Source organism: Castor canadensis, chromosome 7, assembly GCF_047511655.1.
Source record: "Castor canadensis chromosome 7, mCasCan1.hap1v2, whole genome shotgun sequence".
Lineage (NCBI taxonomy): Eukaryota > Metazoa > Chordata > Mammalia > Rodentia > Castoridae > Castor > Castor canadensis.
In genome coordinates, this window is record NC_133392.1 from 58,206,329 (window position 1) to 58,229,701 (window position 23,373).

General features: G+C 36.5%; 1 protein-coding gene across 4 annotated transcripts in view; it reads right to left on the reverse strand.

Annotated features, from left to right (window-relative positions):
• Positions 1-23,373, reverse strand: part of Ctnna3 (catenin alpha 3) — a 1,740,232-nt gene that overhangs the window by 1,208,846 nt on the left and 508,013 nt on the right. For 3 of the 4 annotated variants that reach the window (XM_074078977.1, XM_074078976.1, XM_074078978.1), the window contains one exon: positions 22,931-23,194. In XM_074078977.1, coding sequence (XP_073935078.1) covers positions 22,931-23,194 — 264 coding nt within the window. Of the gene's footprint in view, positions 1-11,651; positions 11,791-22,930; positions 23,195-23,373 lie in introns of those variants that run through there. The other variant, XM_074078979.1, reaches the window with a different exon arrangement.

Below are 23,373 nucleotides of genomic sequence, written 5' to 3' on the forward strand. Positions count from 1 at the left end.
ATTAGGAAGATCAGGTTCAAGGCAAGACCAGGCAAAAAGTCCCCAAGACCCTATCCCAACCAATAAAAAGCTGGGCAAGGTGAGTATGTGCCTGTCACCGCAGCTATGCGGAAAGCATAAATAGGATCTCAGTCCAGGCTGACCTGGGCATACAAGCAAGACCCTATCCAAAAAATAACAAAAGAGAAAAGGGTTGGAGACATGCCCCAAGTGGTAGGTCATCTGCCTGGCAAGCACAAAGCCCTGAGTTCAAACTCCAGTACTACCAAAAACAAACAAATGAAGTCCTGCAGAATAATAAGGACAATGGACTAGCAGAATGGCTCAAGCATAGAATGCCTGCCTTGCAAATGAACTCTGAGTTCAACCCCAATACCATCAAAAAATGAATAAACAAAAAGAAGACAAAACAAAGACATATGACTTTAAGCAAAAGGGCCTCTTTTTCAGTGGAGGAAAAAATGAATGGTATCTTGGTCTTCCACTCACATGGGAAAGATTCAAATTGCTTAAAGCTTTATTTCATCCCTCATAGAATGGAGAAAATAAAACCTACATCTACCACATAGATAAAGCAGCCCTACAACATCTTCGAGTGTCTGGTGGGACAGGCCCCACCTGGGTAGTTTACCTTCTAGTGCTACTTTTGCCTTTAAATGCACAGCCATCTACACCTGATCAACACAGCCATAGACTACCATAAAGGAAGCTACACATACTAAAACAAAACAGTCCGATACCCCACTACTTTATCAGGTAGTCAGTCACCATGCCTCAGATATTGACTCAACATTTTTCAGATTTCGAACAAGGCTCTTGTCTGCCTTACCAAGACACGTGGAAATTATTTTTAAAAATCTTAAATAAACTAAAGTATAAAATCAATGTAGCTGAGGAAAGTTTTCTGTATTTTAATAAACATGATGTAATAAACCTATTCATCATTCACACACTCTGTATTCTGTGATGGGATTGATCCGATTTACATTCAAAACACTAAAAATCTTGCACCTATTCTCCAAAGTGAAATTGCCTATCAAAAAAAGATGCTGCTATGATTATAATCAAGTACCAACATTCTTTATAAAAACACATGCTACGCTTCAAGTTGGGAGCAGCAGAAATAATAACCACATAGCATAGATAATGTTTCTCAAGCAACTGCATTATCAATCTTCAGAGCAAGTGATAAAAATGGAACGAGATTTCTCCTTGTGATTACCAACAGAAAATGCTACTGAGAGAACTCACAGGCTCTCCTTTGCCAAGTATAAGCCTTATTTTAATGCATTTGCACTTCATCTAAAGAACAGAAGTTTTAGATATAAATATGTAAAAGAAGGCAAAATGTGAGCCATAAACGACAAATTAGAGAGATAATCAACACTAATTATTTATACTACTTTGGCAAATTAGCATAACTTACCCTATATTTAATTATAATTATACATTTAGCTCTAGTAAGTCAAAATGTGCATGATTTGCATTTTGTGCGTATTAATTAGTATTGTAGAAAGTAGGAAATATTTTCAAGAGATACTCAATGTACTTAGAAAGTAATTGACATATATAGATTTCTTTAAATTTTTTTTCTATAAATGGGTGTATTTAACTAGTCTGAAGAGTATTGTGACGCTGGTCAAGCCAGAATGTGATAAACATTTCACTCATACAACTCATTTCTCCTACGGTACTATCTTCTCACCATATTTGTCACTGTCCAGCAACCCAGCATATGCACACCACATCGTGAACTCTTTCTCTTTAGGTCTGGGTATAGCAACAAATAAAGCAAACCTTCAAGGATTCTCATATTTCCAAAACTTGTGTACAAAAGGCTTATAAACACAGCACTTCTGAGAAGCCATTGATTTTGTTGTAATGATGAATAAATCTTAGTACATATTCTCACCATGATATTACTGACTAGCCAATATATGTTAATAAAGGAGTGACTTAAGGCTTTGTTATTGATTATCTATTTGGAAATATGTGTTTTGCACATATTTGGCTTATCTCTCCACATAGCCAATTTTTAAAACATGCAAAAAAATCTAAAAATATTTAAGTAATGGTGATTAACTTATTCCATTTACAATGATCTCAGAAAATGTGGGTGATTTTTATACACAATAAAACTTTCAGTAAAAATACAGCATATGTCCTAATATTACCTCATTAATTGTCTTAGTAATGTCATGTGTACCCTACCTTCTCTGTCCATGAGTTTTGTTGATTTTAATAAATGGAATACAATTCTGCAAAATATAAACAAATGATTGAATAGTTCTTGCCATTTCCAAGGTTCATGCCAGTTGTTATGCCTTTTGGGTTCCCCCAGAAAGCACCTCATTGACAAAGAAGGAAGGAAAAGGCACATGGGGGCAAGTGGAAAAAGTCAGTAATCCCATTCGTGCTTTCTTTCTGTTTGACTCTACCTTCCACTTTTGTCTGCAATTATGTCCTTCGGGAGAAAAATAGCCGTTTAAGTGCAAGCCCTGGATTCATGTGTGGATTGTGCACAGCAGAGCATAGAGAAAAAAGAGTAGCTGGTTTGGTATAGTTGTACCTAATAACTATAAAACTCCCCAAGCCATGTCTGCCCTGGAATTCCATGAACGATGATGAGTGTGAACATGGCTGCCAGTCTTGCAATGGAACCATCCCTCACATGTTCTTGATATGGTCCCTAACATTTTCCCTCCGATTCTCTACAACACTGCTGCATAAAGATTGTGGATATTCTAAGTATTTTGAAGTTGCAACCAACAAGATGTTCTTGGAATGAAAAGAGTCATAAATCTTTCACTTTTCCTGGAAGTGAATACACAGTTAAATATAAATTAACTCAAATGTTTCTAAAAGACAAAATTGCTCTAGTCATTGTGTTTCAAAGTCTACATTATGATGTATTAGCTTAAAAGTGCCACAAATATCATGATATTTGGATTCTGCATAAAGATGTATTGTCTTGGTAAGAAATTAGGATGAGATTGTAATAACTTTAAAAGCATACTCTAGAGCACTGTCCAAAAAACTCTGCAATGATAAAAATTTTCTAAATCTACCATGGTCAATATAGCAGCTATGGAACACTTGAAATGTGCCTAGGGCAGCTGAGAAACTGAATTTTTTAAAATTAGGATTAATTTAACATTCAAATACTCACATGTGACTAGTGGCTACTGGACAACACAGCTTTTGAAGTTGGTTTTCATTTTATTTTTCATGATATGAGATTCTTTTGTCATCATATCTTCTTAACAAGATCTCACCCGATAAAAGACCAGGATGACTCCCCTGCTGAAAATGGAGGAACTTAGAACTCCAGCGCTGTTTTTTGCTTAGAAAACTGCCCCTACAACACAGAACTGCTGGTGCCTGTGTCTATACCTGTAGAGGTTGGCTGATGATGACGAAGTCCTCTTTCCCTAAACAAGTGGTACCTTTGGAGAGAGGACCAATGGAAAATAGAATGTTAAGCTGTTGCCAGGCACTAAGGCTCTAGTTTATCAGATTTGTTTTATCCCTGATAACTCAATGGGAATAAGTTAATGTAAAAAAGAAGCAGTTCCAGAGAAAATGGATCACAGTGTGAAAGGGTAGGAAGCAGGTCTTGGAGTCTCTTTAGCATTAGTGGCAATAGAGAGAACAGACACCCTGATTAAAAAGAATTCCTGATATAGAGAGATCAAAAAGAATTCCCAAAGGAAAGATGAAATGATCATTAAAAATAATATTCATCTCTTCCAGGGCTTAATTTGTTCTGCTCCATTTTGTAGTGTTCTCTTTTTATTAAAGAAAGATGCTGCTGCTGCTGTTCCTAATTGGGTGTAGGTATGTGACTAGAAAGGTCAGTCCCTCACTCACATACTTTCCAAATTAAGAATACCTGTGAAGAAATCAATTGGTTATGACATTACTGCTTTTCAGATCTTTGTGCTTTACTAGTTTTAACATACTCAAAGGCTGGTCAGAAAAATGTTAAGACTATTCCTTCTTCTGTTTTTTGACGTCTATAGACTTTTGGCAATTTTAGCAAAGAGCCTTACTTTTTCCCTTGGGGATTTATCCATCTAGCTTACATTTATTAAAGAACAAGGATTTGGGAACTGGAAGGGGGAAAAGAAGGCAAAACGAGAACAAAGAAGAAAGGAAAAGGAGGGAAATGCAAAAGACAAAGTAAAAAGGAAGGGCAAGAGGGAAAAGCAAAGGAGAGGAATTGAGGACAGAGGTATTGAGCAAGAAAGAAAGGAGGTACAGAGAAAAGGATTTTAAAAAAGGACAGGAAGTGATGAGGAAGAAAGTGAAGAAACAGTTTGCTAAAAGCTCATGTCAGGCACTGTTGGCAACAATGGAAGGAACTGTGCTGCTGTGTTTACTTATTCAGCAGGGCGTTCAGGTGATAAGGGATCTATAATAAAGGTACCGAACAATTCAGACTAATAAAAACACAACTTTTATCACTGTAGAAGACTCTTAAAGGCCAGTGGATTTTTTGTAAACTGCATATATTCAACATGTCCCTTTGTAAGCTATTATATTCTCATAACTTCAGCAAATGGATGCAGAATAACATTTAAAAGTAATGTTAAGCCTGGTGCTGGTGGCTCACACTTATAATCTTAGTTGGGAGGTTGAGATCAGAAGGAATGAGGTTCGAGGCCAGCCTGGGCAAATAGTTTGCAAGACCCCATCTTCAAAATAACCAGAGCAAAATGGACTGGAGATGTGGCTCAACTGTAGAGCACCTGCTTTATAAGCACAGCCCCAAGAGTTCAAACCCCGGTCCCACTCCTCCAAAAAAAAAAAACAAAGGCATATTGAAAGAATGAATCATCCAAACTATTTCTCAAGTAGATATTGATTTTATGCAGTGTAATATGTCACTAAGGCTATAAACTTTAAATTTAGCAGTATCTAATGTCATCAAGGAAAATCACATCCCTGGGTCCCATTCCAGACCTTTCGAATCATGATGTTACAAAACACTAGTTTACCATTATGACTGCCAAGCAAAAGTGAGGTCATGACTCTTTCTGCCTTTTCCTTGTAGACAAAAAGCAAAATCAATTTGAAGATGAAAGCCAAAATCAGTGCTTAGGAGCGTTTTATAAAAGACATGCAAGGGTACTCACTAGGATAGCTAAGTGAGAGAGTCTTGGACACTAGTGGAAACTAATTTAGGAAAGAATGGACTGAATTTTTTCTGTAGTCTAGAGGAGAAATGGTTAAGGAGATTTCAAATTAACTTAATTGCGACCTTTCCCACTGCTATGGTTTGGATAAGATTTGTCCTCATCAAAACTCATGTTAGGGTTTAGTCTCAGAGCACAGTGTTGAAGAGGTAGTAGAGCCTTTAAGAAGTGATTACTTCTTTAAGAGGAGTTAGTCCTTCTCTGAGAAGAATGAGTTCCAGCTCTGAAGTAACTGAAGAGGTCTTCTCTCTTGCTTTCTCTCTCCTTGTGACCTTTCTCTCTCACACTCACTTGTTCTATGCCTTTCAGCCCTGTGGCCCTCACTAGAAACTGAGCAGGTGCTGGTATTATGCTCTTGAACCTCCAGAACTATTGAGCCAAATAAATTTCTTTTTTTTTTAATTGTTGTTGCTATGTTTTGTTATTTTGAGATGGGGTCTCACTATGTAGCCCAGGCTGGCCTCAAACTGGAGATCCTCCTGCCTAAGCCTCTCAAGTGCTGGAATTATGGGCATGTACCACCAAACCCAGCTTAATACTCCTATTAAGATAATTATCCAGCTTTAGGTATTTTGTGATAGCAACAGAAAATGAACTAAAACACTTGTTATTCCATATTTGAAGAACTGGTGAGGGGGTGTGTAGAAACTTCAAGATACTCTCCAAAATACATTAACCAAAAGAAATAGGAACTTTAACTACTGATAAAAAGAGAAGGGCATCCAACTCTTTTCTTTTACCAACTATGGGTTGGTAAAAGAACTTACCAAGACAGTAGGAGAAAGCAAAGATTTATCAGGATGCCATGAAAAGGGAATAGAATGACAAGCAACTGTGCAAATGAGCATTCATGGACAGGGTTCAGAATGTTTTATACCTTGAGTTAGGCCACTTTTAAATGGCCATCTCCCTTTTTGTGCACCTTACTGATTGGTTGTCTCTTCCTTGGATCATGGTTTGAATTTTGTGCCAGTAAGAACCCCTCTGTGAGCTTGGCTTTTACTTCCATGTTCCATACGGTCTCCCTAGCAGGCCCAATCCATCCCTCACATCAGTTTCTTAGTATTCCTTTGTCCATGTCTCCTCCAAATGAGGGCCTCTTCCACACTTAGTGTTAAGGCAGCATCAGCACCAAACACAAATATCCCTCCAAACATAAGAATTTCGAAACAGTCTCCTTGGCAAATTGTAGCCTGCTTGGTTCAGGTAAAGTGACCTTAACTCCAAATCCAATCACAATGAAAGCCAGAGAGTTGGGGTTTGCATCAGGTCAAGACTCCCTCATTTTCTCCCCTATCCAGGATACTCCTACTATTTCAAGACCCCAAAGATGCCCACAGGTCAAATATTAGCTAAGTAATAATACTCAGCCTATTGCTCTTTCATTATTAATCTCTTCAAAACCCAAAAAGGATACATTTACTTTGCATTCACCTGTCCACCGCTTCTTCAACAATTGACCCATTCAAACAATATGTAACATAAGCATCATACACATTACACCTTATTGCAATTTAATTAGGAATGTTTGGATATACAAATTCCTCAATATTAGACAATGTCAACTAAAATGGACTATTATCATTGCCTTCAATACATGTCTCATTATACATCTCCTGTTTTTTTCTCAAGGGGTCAGTTGACCTCAACCGATGCTCTAACTCTGGGTCATACACCTCATGAGTCTGCTTATTACACTGCCTCATCCATTATTGCAGTTCCCACTTTGCCTCTGGCCTCCAATTTGTAAGACTGAATCAATATTTATATCTCTAAGATAGTATAATATGAGGAGAAAAAGATGGTCATTCTCGGTATCTAAGAACTCACTATGCCCTTTAGAGACAGCATGGTTTCCATGTGAAACAAATAAGATTAATCTACCTCCCGCAGTGCAACTATCTTTGTTCAAAACCCACAGATACTGGCAGGCTGCTGAGCAAATATAACCTCCAGCGGATGCATAGAAGATCCCTGCATCTGCACTGTATACATTTGCACAGACTGCTTTTCCATCTGCAGGTCAGAGCATATGCCAGTTGATTGGCTTATAGTTGGCTTGGAGAAGAGTCAGACGGTATTGGCAGGCACCTCATGTCTATTCATTGCTTTACATTTTTTTCCCTTTGCTCTGGAGCTTTTGGTCTTTGCTCTTTTTGGATCCTGTCTGCTGAAATTTTTGTTTAGCCTCAATGGTCATTGCAGCTAAAGAAGCTGAGATTCTGTGAACATATAACTTGTACTTCATTAAACTACTTAGACATTAGTAATTAAACTAAGTTAGCATGCTTCACTTAATTGCAGTTCTATACTGTATTTGACATGCTAAAAGTAGAGCCGATGTCATGCAATGGGCACCAGGTAGGATGCAAGTGAACTTGAAAGCAGACAGAGGATTTTCCAGAACCAGCTACATGATTCAGGGTGTTCAGTGCAATATTGAAAGGTGATGTCTCTGGTTTAAGATATACTCAGAATTTCAAGACAGTGACCTCAGATAAACCACACTAATGATAAACCTTCCAAATGATGGTACCCAAGATAACCGCACAGATTACCCACAGAAACCACCCTAAATTTAGTTAAAAAAAAAGAAGAGACACTTTTTCCATTTCTTTTAAATTTTAAGTCTACTTGTTATAAAACCAGTATTTCTTCATAGTCAATGCTATCTATCATCACCAAAATGTTTCTTACTACAATTTGCAAAGACTGGGTGTATATTCCCTTTTCAAATGGTCTCAGAAAACAAGTTTTGAAGTTTTACTCATAGCATAAATTTCAATTAGGTTTCAAAATATAATTGCATACCCACCCTGTTGTCTTTCCAAATCTTACTATAAATACTAAAATGTGCAAATTAAGCTTGTAAATAACAGACCCATGGCTGAATTTAAGCAACTCTAAATCTTAAACTTAGCAATGAACATCTGCCTCTAACAAAAGTCATAGGTGTTAACCTCAAGAAATAGCATAACCACTGCACAAAGTTCCCAAAAATAAAACAATAATGAACATCCTAAGAGGCAAAGCATGCTATACATGACCTACATTATTAACCAGATTTTATCAAATAAGTACTAAAAACAAAGAACTCTAAAATTTACCACCTTCCATACTTAGCTGAAAATAAAAACATATCCCTCTACATTAAAGCTGAAACTCACATGAACAAACACTACTGAAAACTATATATTGCTAATTGCATCGGTCTTCTTTCTCCTCCCTCCTCCTCCCCCTCCCTCTCTTCCTCCTCTTCCTGCATAGCTGCACAGATGGGCCCCACCACTACCATACCCAGCTTGTTGTTTAAGATAGAGTCTCAGTAACCTTTTGCCTGGGCTGGCCTGGAACCCAATCCTCTTATCTCTGCCTCCCAAGTAGCTGAGATCACAGACATAAGCCATCACACCCAGCCTGCCTCAATCCATTTCAAACAAAGTACTTTATCCAACAGACTGACCATGCTAGACTGAAAGTTTGTTCCAGGTGGCAGAAACAAAAGAAAAGTTGCTGGAATTGATCACATTACATAGAAACTATAAACTCCCAAAGGTTTTGTGATAAGCTGATCATATATCTATAGCTATAAGAAGAGAGAACCATAGAAATCACTGCTTAAACAAAGCTAATTTTCTTTAAGGAATAATCATCAAAATTATAAAATTGCATATTTTAGTTTATATATCAAATGTAGTTGATATCAAATGATTTCCTTCAAGAAAACTAACTCAAAAATGTATTTGAATACTCAGATGCATATGTCCTTTTTTGGTTGCCTCCCTTGTTTTATGTCATATCTTCCTTCACCCAATGAAATAAAATTTCGTTACTGCAGAGAAACAGAAACTCACCATCCTAGCAAGGCCATGACGCCACACTCCTCCAAGCACACGTCCACTTAATATTTAAGCTTACTTTGCCTTTTCCCCTCTCCTTTACCCATCCTACAACTGTCAATTCTTCCTTGCTTATATCCAGCCCTTCTTTTCCTTCCAATTGTTCTACTTTTGGTTCCTATTATCTTTTCTTTCTCATTTTTAGGTCATTGCTTTATTTCACTATTGTTCAACAACAAAGTTCATCCGTCTCAAGGTGGATCTTAAATTGTTCCTTGTGTTCTCTTCCTCATTATGAATAAAAAAGTTAATGAAGAAAAAGCCTGCAGTTTTGGAGACCTAGGATCTTATTCATGCTAATAAGCTTTTGACTGAAATTTTGTGTTATGGTATTTCCATAACATCTTGGTGGTCACATGGAGCGCCCCACCTTCCAGTGAAGATGGCTGTCCACAACTACCACCATTGAAACCAAAAGTAAGTGCTGAAAAATAAACACAACAAAAAAAAGTAGAAACCAATTCAATTTCCTTCTTTTATGAATATAAAGTTTCCTATAAATATGTATAGTGTTTGGAGCTAGTTTTATGTAGCAGGGAGCATTTCACAGCTGAGACACATGACATACATTTTCAGGGCTCTAAATGCTCATTTCTCATGAGATCCTCAATGAAATGCCAAGCCTGAAAGACCAGCGATCGGTGACCTTTCCAAGTACTTGTGGACCAAGAAACAAAAACTTTAGCAAACATTCGCTCGGATCTGCCCTGGGGGAGAGGGAAGGGTGTATGATCCCAAAGACTCCAAGCAACACAAAACACAACAGCAGAACACTTGCCAAAGGTGCTAAGACATGGAGGCTCACAGGCATTTCAACAAGAAAGCACTTAGATTAAGAAATAAGCAGGAAGGAGCCAGTATTTGGACCAGGTTGCAATCTGGAAAGTGACCTGAACTGTGAGCACATGAGTTGAAAACACAGTCATGGTCACCTGCTGTGGTGGGAACAGGTGTACCTTTCAGCCTACTTAGGATGTACCTTGGTCATCAAGGTGTGCCTAAGAGTCCTGAAGAATCCAAAGCAGGAGAGGCCTTGTGGGAGATTGAAAGCAGAAATATCTTTTACTTGAAATGTTACAAAAATCTATTGATTCTTCTTGCTTCCACCCAACACTGCAAAATAATCAGCACATAATGACTGCGTAACCTTCCCACAACATCTGATTCTGTGCCTGCCCTATTCAAATATTCCTCCTTAATAAAGTCCAAATCAATTCAATTCAATTCAATTCAATGCAATTCAAGAGAGCTCCAAACTTTGGTCTCCAAGTCAGATTATCCACTGTCCTCCTGCTGTCGATGACTGGCATATAACATCTTAATGAGTGGGATGGAAATACAATTTCATTACTGCTGAAAGAGAGCAATTTTGCCCTTACTTTGAGAGAAGAAAATGTGAACTTAGACACTTGATTTCCTTAATAAGGAAGCAGGTTTAATAAAAGGAAATTATAGAGCAAATCTCTGACTCAAAAGTACTTTTTTTCCAGATAGGTACTATGAAATGTCTTAATGATTGCTACTAAAAAAGTTGAATGTATAAGCTCTTGAATTAAATAAAGTACAATGATTTTCTGAGTAATGAAACTGATAGAACAGTCCCAAGGAAGACTAACTTTCTTCTGTTCTGCTATTCACTCTGCCCTTCCACATTTTTATAAGTGTGTGTTAATTGTACAGTGTGGGGGCAGGGTTCATTGTGATATTTCCATAGATGCTATGTCATACTTTGATCATGTTCACCCCTCTATTCATCCTTAGTGCCGTGTTCCTGTGTGAAGTTTTTCCGCCTGATGAGGATTCACCTGTTGGTAAATAATCTTTCCTTCCTAAACATTTTATCAAAATCTCCCCATTTTCAAGACTTAGCACAGTTCCCTTACATAAAGCCTTCTCTGATTGCTTCTTGCTAGAATATTAAGAGCCTTTAAAACACAGCCTGGAATGTGGGTTCTACAAACATTTGTTGAATTCATACTATACCAGGAATCTATACCTCAGTTATACCCACACTCAATCTACAGAGACCACCTCTGGAATAATACACAAGGAATAGTTGAAATGTTTGCTTCTGGGGAAAAGATAAGGATAAATACAGAGAGAGAGAGAGAGAGAAAATTTTCCTGGTTTAAAAAGGAAAAAAAGCAGTCCCCACCAGCACTACCTGGTTTCTTTGAGCACTTACTTTGAAAAACTTATTGTTATTCTTCCTCTGTTCCTTTGAAATGTATATAAACCTTTCAAAAAGCTAAATGAGCTTCTTGCCAACTCTTCAACCCAGGAAAATCTTTCTCAAGGACTGGGAGCCAGCTCCCTCAAATGTAATAACCAAAAATGATAGTGTCCTATTTCCCTGTTACTGTGGGAAGTAGGAGCCTAACTTCTGAGGGCACCTGGATCCAAGTTACAAACCAATCTCCCATCATAAAGATGTAAAAGGGTTAATTTTCCTTTAGATAAAGGCAATTAGGGAACACAGATGGTGATCCCAAATACCAAAAGAATGTAGGATGAACTAGGAATGTTAATGATTAGTGCTGCCAAGTCCTCTTACTTGCGGAGTTCTTTTCATTTATCTTGAGAATGTGTGTAAAGTTGTGTCTGCTTGGCTGTATGAAACAGTGAGGGTTCCATCTCTGCAACCTCTTCAGCAGATTGCCTGTGGTGCACACCACCTTTCAGTTTAATGCTTAATAAAACTGAAAAAAAAAAGAATGGCATGAGTGTAAAACTGGGACTGTTTGGGGATGGGATGTAGTGGTAAGAGGGAGGGCAAAGGAGAGGACGAAAGAGGATGAATACAATTGAAGTGATTTATATGCATACATGAAAATAGAATAATGAAACCTGTTTAAAATTCTTTTTAAAAATTAGGAGAGGGGAAATAAGAGAGTAATAGAGTGGTGACTTTGATCAAAGTATATTATACACACCACACATTCGAGGAAGGAATATCAACAAATCAACATCCCAAACAAATGAGCATCCCAAGCTCAACAAACAGAACTAAGCCCTTAAAGAAATATAATTATTATAATTACTAGCCTAAAAGAGACTTAACTGTTTAGCATAAAAAGAACAGCCACAATTCAGCCTTTGGTATTCTTAAAAATGAAAATGGTGTTGCAAAGCCAAGTGAGGTGGCTCATGTCTGCAATCCTAGCTTCTCTGGAGGCAGAACTGGAAAGAATGGAAGTTTGAGACCAGCCTGGACAAAAAGTTTGTGAGACCCCATCTCAACAATAGGTGGGCACAGAGGGACACAACTGTCATCCTAGCTACAGCAGGAAGCACAAATAGGAGAACCACAGGTTATGCCAGCCTGGGCATAAAGTAAGGCCCTATCTCAAAAATAATCAACACAAAAAAGGCTGGTGGAGTGAGCACTAGTGGTAGAACAAGTACAAGGCCCTGAGTTCAACTCCCAGTACTGCCAAAAGAATTAAAAATGGTATAGCAGAAAGAAAAACTGCATAAAAACTTGAAGAACAGAATGAGCACTGCTCACAACAAAGTTAGTGACCAGGGAACAAAGCCAAAGAATTCTCCCAGAATGGAAATATAGAAAAAAATATGCAAAGCATGAAGAAAAAAATTGAAATGCCAGACCAACATCCATTTTTTATTTTCATTTCTTCTTCTTTTTGATTGAAACAGGGTCTCATTATGTATCTCAGGCTGACCTGAAACTTGCTATGTTGCCCACACTTGTCTTAAACTCAAGATCCTCCCATTCTGCCTACCTCTACCTCCTGAGTGCTGGGATCACAGGGGTGCACCACCACACTCAGTTGCAACACCCATTTTAATAAGAGTTTGGGAAGTGAAAAAATTGTGTGTCTGCTAAAAAATATACTCCAAATCCTTAATAGCATTTATCTCTGACAATAAGAGTAGAATTGGGGTGAAGTGACAAGGGACATTAATCTTTCCCTTTACATATTTCAGTAACTGGGTGATTATGATAAGAATTAATTTTTAGCCAGGCACACTGGCACATGGGTATAGTTTCAGCATTTAGGAGGCTGAGGCAGGAAGATAGTGAGTTTGGGGGCCAGCCTGGACTGTATAGTGAGACCATGTCTCAAGAAGAAAAAAAATAATTAATTAATTAAAAATTTAAAAATAAAATTATATATATTTTTATGAAACAGCTTGATTTAGTCATAAATAAAATTATTGTCAAAGCTACATTAGGAAAATGTTAATAAAAACAAAGCTGAGAATATCAATATTAATACTAGATAAAAACAGAGACTGGGTGTGGACAGTACCCAGGTTTGAACCCAGGGCTTTGCACTTGCTAGGCAGGAGCTCTACTACTTGAGCTATACCATCAGCCTCTTTTGACCTGGCTATTTCTTGAACAGGGTCTCTCACTTACACCCAGGCCAGCTGGACTTTGATCCTCCTACTTATGCTTCTTGCATAGATGACAAGTTCATCCCATCATGCCCAGATTTTCATTTTATTTTTAAGTTTTTGCCCAAGCTGGCCTGCAACCCATATTCTCCCAATCTCCCAAGTAGCAGACGTGAGCCACTGCATCCAGCTGAAAATAGAGACTATTAAAAACGATGAAGTCAAGCACTTAACAGTGAAAGGGTGTGCTCCATCATAAAGTTGTAAGGGTCAGGGACATTTTTGAACCTAATAATAAGTTTTTTCTATTTTTTTCCTGTTTTATTTTTTGGAGATAGGATCTTGTTTTGTAGCCCAGGCTAGCCTTAAACTCATAATCCTCGTGTGTCTGCCTCCCCCATGCTGGGATTACAGTCATGTATATATATATATATATGTATGTATATATATGTATATACATACATATATATATATATATATAATTTTTTTAATATTAGAAATATAAGTACAAAGTGGAATTCTACTATAATATGGAAGACATGAACTCACCTTTCTCATACATAAGACAAAATTAGAATAGAGACAATTTAGCTATTACAATGAATACCAAAGAGCAAATACAGATTTCCTAAATATACATGCAACATTTTTAAAGACATGAATTAAACCACAAGAAAAATCTAAGTCTTTCCCAAAATTTTCTACAACAAAATATATTTTATCTTATATTATACTTCCTGGCTAAAATTCAGTGATACTATAATTTAAGAGGATATCAAAATAAATATCCTACTAATAGTGTCAGGCCAAAAATAATTTTAAATTAAAACTAACACCATTTTTAAAAATGAAAATAAAAATACTGCTTAGGAAATCTAAGGTGCTTAGAAAAAAACTTGACACCATAAATAACTTTCCTAAAATCAAGTCAGAAAAATGACATAAAGACTAAAAACCAAGATATAAAAGCAAAATTAATATTAAGAAATTAGAAAGTATGACTTAAAAGGGAAAGCATAAACTAATTAAATTTTTAAATAATTCATTAGTTACCTTAATTACTAAAAAGAAATAGTTTCAAAAGACAGAAAAAGTCAAATTTTAAAAATTCAGACAAAAGAAGGAAGCCATGTTCCTAATGCCATCCATTTGTTGCCTTTTTAATGTAAATTTATATTTGTGGGGTTCAGTGTAATGTTTTCATATATGTATATATGTTGTAATCATTAAATCAAGAAAATTAACTATTTACCAGATGATGGTTATATTTTGGGTTGACTTTCCTACTTTGTAGAATTTATTGAGATTGTCTTTGTAGCCTTTGCCTTGTTTTTGTGACGACTCCATGGATATTTGAAAGTTGTGTGTTCTCTATCTACAGTTCTATACATCAAATCAATTTGCAAACTACTCATTGTGATACAGGGTGCTCAACAAATAAAAATAAAAATAAAACTGCCCTGAGAACTTTGAGGTCCTTATACTAGGCCTAAATCAACCTTCTTAAGCTAGATTGTAACCAATACAAAGTGCAAGACAACTATTCATATTTCAAGTTTCCATCACATTTCACATTTATTTTTCCTCCATGCCTTTTCACATTCTGCATTCCCACTAGCGTACCCTAATTACTCTAATTAGCACTAAAATAACACTAACAATAACACCATCAAGGAATCCTTTCCAGAAAGAGCAACCTGAGTGAGAATTTGAGAGAAGTGTTATGTTTGACTCTAATACTAGGTTTATCTTATTCTGATCTCCTGAACATATATGCAGTTCTTGGACTAGGAGACTATTTGTTTTACTTCTTTATCTAATTCCCACAAATCATACGACATATGGAAAACAGGTAAATATTAATAATTAACTGATTGTCATGAAACTCACAATGCAAATATTTTATAAGAATTTGTCTTTAAAATCTGCACTCATTTTGTTTTGAACTTTCAAGTTTGGGAGAGAAAAAAAAAATCATTATTAAATCTAGCCACTTGAGAAGTTTCTCCAAGCTTGCTATCAGGTTCACGGAAGGGTAAAATTTTAACGTTCTCCATAATACTGCACACAGCATGCATCTCCTAGTCCCAAGAGGTCAAGAACAAACAAGGTCTAGAAACCATTACTATCCATGTATTGTATTTACAAGACACTTAACCCTATCCATTTTTTAATCACAACTAAACTATATTATAAGCAAACACGATATACCCCCAGTACAATAATAATAATAAAAAACATGAATCTGAAGAAAGGTAAAAGAGATCTTATCCTTCTCTAACTGGGTCAACAAACATTTACTACATGTGTTAAAATCTCCAACAGGTTCTCAAATACCACTAATTCATTACCTTTCAACAAATGTACTTTAAGCAGTTATTATGCACTTAGCACGTGCTACGCTGTAAGCAGCATAAATACGAGTAAGACCTCATTGCTCCATTCACAGAACTCATCATCTAACAGGGAAAGACAGATGCATAAATAAGTAAATCTATTAATCTCAAGACCTAATTGTCCATCATTTGTCACAAAAGCTGCTGTTTGGAATGAGGAATTGTTGTGGGAGAGTCAAAAGAAAAGAGCTCAAGTTATAACTTCTCATTCCTGTTAACTTGACCTTGTACAAGTTACACAATTTGACAGAGGACTGGCTGGCTCCTCTAGAGTATGTAACTCCTCTCTTAAGTGCTCTACAGAGCAACCTGATATTAACACAAGCTTCAGCTAAACACAGTGCATACTGCAAATGTGAGGTGCCAGCACCTAAGCACAGTTCCTAACATGGACCTTGATTATGCAGAAAATAGATTAAATATTTGTTTAATATAAAGAGTAAGTTATTGCATCATTTGTCCTATTTTGATATACTTTACTGAATTTTATTATCAACTATTTCATGCATAACAAAGAATGCAAGAATAAATAATAACAGAAACAATAATATATTGCAACCAAGCTTTAGAAAAAGAATTTGCCCAGTAGCTTTAAAAATCCTAATGTTTATACTGAGCATGGTGACTCATGCCTGTAATCCCAACTATGCAGAAGGTGGAGGTAGGAGGATCACAGTCTGAGGCTGGCCTGGGCAAAAGCACAAGACCCTATCTGAAAAATAAACTAAAGCAAAAAGGTCTGGGATCATAGCTCAAGTGGTAGAACATTCCCCAGTACCACCACACACACACAAAATTCCAATGTGGACTATGCATCCCCTTTTTCCTATCCCTCAACTCCTAAATTTGCACAAATCATTCTCTTCCCTCTCCTTATAGCTTACATACATTTCTGTACCATAAAAAAATAGGTATTCAGTTTTGCATATGTTAACCATTATATAAATAAATGTAAAAATGTTGCATGGATTCTTACATGGCTTTTGCTTTGGTATCATGGACGTTGAAGTCTGTTGCTATAATTTATTCATTTTCATTCATTATGATCTCTTTTTCTTTTTTTTTTTTTTTGTGGTACTGAGGTTTGAACTCAGGGCCTTCACCTTGAGCCGCTCCGCCAGCCCTTTTTGTGTTAGGTGTTTTCAAGATAGGGTCTTCCAAACTGTTTGCCCCAGCTGACTTCAAACCATGACCCTTCTGAACTCTGCCTCCTGAGTAGCTAGGATTACAGGTAGGAGCCACCAGTGCCTGGCTTATTTTTCTTTTCTTAAGAGAATGTTTTAATGACTCAAATATAAATACGAAGATTACTACAGAATTTTACAGAAACACTTTATCAAGTTAAGAAAGTTCTTTCAGTTCCCAGCTTTCTAGAAGTTTTAAGTAAATTATGTTGATCTTTTAAAAGGCTTTCTGTATCTACTGAAATAATATATTTTATCTCTTCTAATTTGTTCATGTGAATAACATAAGCAGCTGTTCCAATGTTGAACAAACATCACACTCCCTGAATAAATAATGAGGCTTTTTCACCTATTTCTAAGCACTTTGCTCATGTTTTGTTTAGGATTTTTGTATCTACTTTTATATATTAGATTAGCATGTGAATTTCCCTCCTTATCTATCCTATGTAGTATTAGTATTGGTTTTCAGCTTCTTGTAATGAATTTGAGAGCTGTTATTTCTTTTGCTGCATATCTCAGAAGTTAGAGAGATCATAGATGAGGGATGGACAGCTTCTGAGAGAAGGAAATACATACATATTTATTTTTTCTCTTTATACTGCCTTATTACAGAAAAGACTGAGTGGCATTCTCACTTAGATTTACATGTAGTGATTTCTCACTATAAATTCATGGCCTGTTCAAATTAGATAAAATACAGCCTATACCCTAAGTACAAACACCCCCAGTGGGAGAAGAATAAAAAAAGGAGTAAGAGAAAAACAATCTTCCCTCCATACTATAAAATTACATGTAGCATTCTTATATCCATTCATTATTTCATTGATATTTACCTAATTCTATGTGTAGGGCCTTATCTAGGTGTGGGAACACAACAGTGAACAAAGAATAGATGAATAAAGATATATAAATGATTATATAAAACAAAGAGGATAAGAGTATAAAAGCTCTTTGAAAACAATACTATCCATATAACCTTTGTTACTATCATCTTAATATCGGGATACAATTCTTGTATGCCATGATTATGACAACTGCTTTTTCATTCCACATAGGAAAAATATGCCTTAATGGGCTATAACTTTTCAAAGCAATTTTCACTAGCAAAGTTTCCTGCATAATGACATTTAAAAAATTCTATTAATCTACAATTTGACACTTCTCAACTTTCATTTAGCCACAAATGCAGAAGAAACATCCTATAATTCACATTGGCCTTTCCCATAAATCAATCGACTTAGACTGTACAGTGTTCTAATTCAGCTTCTATTTTCTTCACCAATAAATCTCAAGTTAGTCACAACCAGCCCTGTACCACAGTGAAAGATTTAACAAAAGCTTAGGTATGGTAGATGTCGAGTGAGCACTCTAATAGTTTTCCATACTCTAAATATTCAACAAGACTTGCTCCCAACAGAGTATTTACTGTATTAATTTTATTTTATAGTATTATATTTGCAGGTGCAAAACAGAGCAAAGGTTATTTTAGGCCCTTAATCAATATAGCCTGTAAATAATGAAAAGTACAACCATTTAATTTACAAAACATTTAAAAAGTTTAAATCGTCAATAAATTCTGCTTTATGTAGTTCAGACAACCTCAGCAGCTATTTGTAACTTGGATATAAATAATATATAAAATTCAGGCATTTTGTATTAATTTGTGCATCCTATCTTTGACTTCAAAGGTTGTTAGGACAATATTAGGATTCGGGAAATGTCTTCAGGACTTCTGCCTGCCTTGTTTAGAGATGTGTCTGCCATACAGACCAGACCCATTCTCATTGAAGCCATACACTCTCTCCAACCTGTGCTATTCCTTGCCTGTAGCAGTCACTTTCAACTAAAGTGAGAAACAGAAGACATTTCAGAAGGAAAAACAATTTGGAAAACTTCTGTCTTCTATAATCCTAAGAATATAAAATTCAGTGTTAGGATAAAAGAAGTCTTTTATAGGAGCATCCTCTGACACACTTCTGTTTAGTACTGTGGAAAATGTATATGCAAGTCTATCTATTTACTCTGTCAATTCTACCTCCCTACACTTGAAACTCCTCAAATATAGGCTATTTTTACCTATATGACCCATGTAAGTCTTATCCACCAAAAAGTTGTTCCACTTTTTTGGACTTGGTTGCATTTATAATTTTTCTGATGATCCATGTAGACTAAAAATAAATCTAAATTATATTGAATTTTGATTGAACATATTAAGTTCTGGCTGTGAGAACTCAGTATAGCACAGAGTTAGAAATTCTTATGGAATTAAACTAGACTCATATTATCTATTACCTCTCACTAGCTTTCTGATTTGAACAAGTTATATAACTTATGTCTTAGTTTTATTTTCTTTAAAACAAAAATAGAAATACATTATAAGAACATTGTAATGATTAAGTGGGCAATTTATGTAAAATGTTTAGCAACCAAGAAATGTTTTATATTTTATTCACTGAGGGTTTAACACTCTACTACTATGTAGATGTATCTACTAGTATCACTGTTATCAAAAAGCGTTTTCAACCCTACCATAAAGATGAGACACCTACCTAATGGACAAGATGACTGAGTGTTTATTCCACAGGGCAAATAAGTAAATTATGGGGGACTACTAGAAAGTTTCCATTAATCTGCCACCTTATTAGAAAAATAGTTCCTAAAATCTGCACAGGGATGGGATGATAGCTGTAAATATAATAAATTTTCACATGGATGCCAATAATTAGGAAATTAATAATATTGGATCAGAAATGAAGAACCTGTATAAAGACAAGTAATTAAAGGGAAAGCAGGCTATTCTGAACTCAAATGTATTATCTTATGACTTTATCATGAACTCAATAATATTTAGAACAATATAGGCATTAAAAAATTTGCATTTACTCTTGGGGATATACCCAAAAGACTGTGACACAGGTTACTCCAGAGGCACCTGTATACCCATGTTTATTGCAGCACTATTCACAATAGCCAAGTTATGGAAACAGCCAAGATGCCCCACTACTGATGAATGGATCAAGAAAATGTGGAATCTATACACAATGGAGTTTTATGCAGCCATGAAGAAGAACAAAATGTTATCATTCGCTGGTAAATGGATGGAACTGGAGAACATCATTCTGAGTGAGGTTAGCCTGGCCCAAAAGACCAAAAATCTTATGTTCTCCCTCATATGCAGACATTAGATCAAGGGCAAACACAACAAGGGGATTGGACTTTGAGCACATGGTAAAAGCGAAAGCACACAAGGGAGGGGTGAGGATAGGTAAGACACCTAAAAAATTAGCTAGCATTTGTTGCCCTTAACACAGAGAAACTAAAGCAGATACCTTAAAAGCAACTGAGGCCAATAGGAAAAGGGGACCAGGAACTAGAGAAAAGGTTAGATCAAAAAGAATTAACCTAGAAGGTAACACCCACGCACAGGAAATTAAAGTGAGTCAACTCCCTGTATAGCTATCCTTACCTCAACCAGTAAAAACCCTTGGTCCTTCCTATTATTGCTTATGCTCTCTCTTCAACAAAATTAGAGATAAGAGCAAAATAGTTTCTGCTGGGTATTGAGGGGGTGGGGGGAGAGAAAGGGGGCACAGTGGGTGGTAAGGGAGGGAGTGGGGGCAAGGGGGAGAAATGACCCAAGCCTTGTATGCACATATGAATAATAAAACAATAAAAAAATAAAATAAATAAAATAAAATTTTTTTAAAGAATTAACCAAGAAGGTAACACACATGCACAGGAAATCAATGTGAGTCAACTCCCTGTATAGCTATCCTTATCTCAACTAGCAAAAACCCTTGATCCTTCCTATTATTGCTTATACTCTCTCTTCAACAAAATTAGAGATAAGGGCAAAATAGTTTCTGCTGGGTAGCGAGGGGGTTGGGGGGGAGAGGGGTGGAGTGGGTGGTAAGGGAGGGGGTGGGGGCATGGGGGAGAAATGCCCCAAGCGTTGTATGCACATATGAATAATAAAACAATAAAAAAAATTTTGTGTTCAGATTTTTAAGTTCTCACTTAAACTTTAGTGATTTTCATTGTATTGATTTCTTCATTATGGAAGAATCTGCCTAAAATATTCATCACAATTAATGATATCAAAGGCTAAGATTTATTGAGTATTATTCTGTGGCAGATACTACTTTGTGTATTTGTACTTGTATTCTTAATTCATTGATTCTGACAATATTATAACGTAAGACCTATTATTATCTTCATTGTCTAGGTAGGAAAACTGAGAGTTAGGTAAATAACTCTTGAAAGGTCACAGAGTTACTAAGTACCATTGCTGGGACAAGAACCCTAGAACTAGGACTTGAGAACCATTATTCTTAAGTACTATATTACCCTGCCTCCCAGTCAGGAGCCACATGTCTGACTGGGACAGCCAGTGATCCTTGACATCACAACATCAGCCTGTTCAAAATTGAGTTTCTGTTCTTCCTCCCATAACCAGCTTCACCAGTCTTCCCCATCGTGATTGATGAAAACCTCATTCATCCATCTAGTTGCTCAAGCAAAGTAAAAATCAAACAAATCCAAATAAAACCAACAACTCCCCCCCAAAAAAACTTGCAATTACCTGTGATATAATACAGAAGTATGCCTCCCTTATCCCCTTTCCAAGTAAAACTTGCTGTACAGTTGTGGACCTGGCTAGCCTCAGCTTCACAAGGCAATCCTCCCATCCCCAGAGTTCATAATTTTCCCAGGGCAGCATAACCTACATCCAGTAACTGAAGGAGGCATAAAGGCTTGTCAGTGTCAACCTAACAAGGTATATCCCGGAGGGAAATGCTCTCTCAAGAACTTACCATTGATTGGCCAGGCTTGGTAGGTCTGACTATCAGGCAGACTTCTTCCTCTGCCCAGTCCTGCTCCCTCCCTCTTCTCTTCCCAGATGCTAATTCCTAATAACATATTGTATCACAAACTCTATTCGATGTGTGATGCTAGAAGACTCAGTCTGCAACATCAGCTATAGGTCCATGTCCCACATCCATTCTGTGACAATCCAGTTGACTCTACTTATAAAACTTAGCCTTGATGTCCACTGATACCACACCGTTCCAAACTAAAATGTGAAGTGGAACAAGGTGGTGTATGAAAGGTGGTGTACCAGGGATGCTATAATATCCATCTGTCTGCTTTTTTAGCTTCTCCTCCTTGTTTCCCTTAAGTCTACACTCCATGTACAGCCAACATAGTCCTTTGGAAACATAAGTCTCAGTGTGTTAAGACCTTACAATGTGTTCCTAGATAGCTCAGAGTAAGAGGCTGCATAGCCCTATATAACCTATTGGCTCTCTGCCCTAAGCCCTATACTTGCCCCCCTGCTGTCTCCATTCTGGCTTCTGTGCTAACACAAACACAGGGATCATGCTTTGGAGCCTTTGCTCTAGATGTCCATCTGCCCCATACCCCAGCCTCCTCCAAGACTTTGATAACATCTCACCTTTTCAGTGAAACATACTAAATACAATGTTTATTGGGGTTTTGTCTATATCTCCTTGCTAAAATGTAAGCTCTTTTGAAGGACAATGATGGGATAAATCTCCAAAAGATATTGAATAGTGGCAATAATAAGTGTTTATAAAGTAAATAAATGCTACATTTCAGAAATTTATATAAATAAAATCATCATTCAATCTAATAAACATTCGAATTCAGATTCATTGACTTCTGTGGCAGAAATTTAAATAAATCAAAAGTCTACTGATAGAATATTTTCCTGTTAATCAATCCAATGGAAGACACAAGGAGATCATAGAGACTAATTAGATAACTGGATTTTATTTTCTTATACTCTAAACTCCAACACATGGATCTGAAAATCCACTTCTGTTTACTATTTTATTGAGATACCAAATCACATTTGCCTTTCTACTTACCTCCAGCTCATCAAGTGCACTTCCCAACGTTGCTGCCTGAGGTTCCGATAGGGCCGGCATATTCTGAATGCCTTGGGAAGCATTTGAAATTACGTTGAGGGCATTCTGAATCTCTTCACAAACTGTGTCCTTGCTGGCTTTGAGGGAAGCAACATCAGAATGTTCCAAACAAGCTGAACAAATCGAATGCAAGAGCGGGGAGTTCTCCTTCAGTGTAGCCCGGGCCCCTGCAATTTCATCCCTCTGGCTTGGAGATTTTAAGTCCTAAAAAGGAGAATTTTTTAAAAGTACTTTCTTAGAATGGATTATAGAAGAAAAACTTATTTCTTATACACAGAAACTCCACATTTTTGTCAGTATATATCAAAAGATAGCAGATACTACCAAGTCAACTATAAATTAATCAGAACTATAGATTATTTCTAGAGTCCTTTAGATTCTGA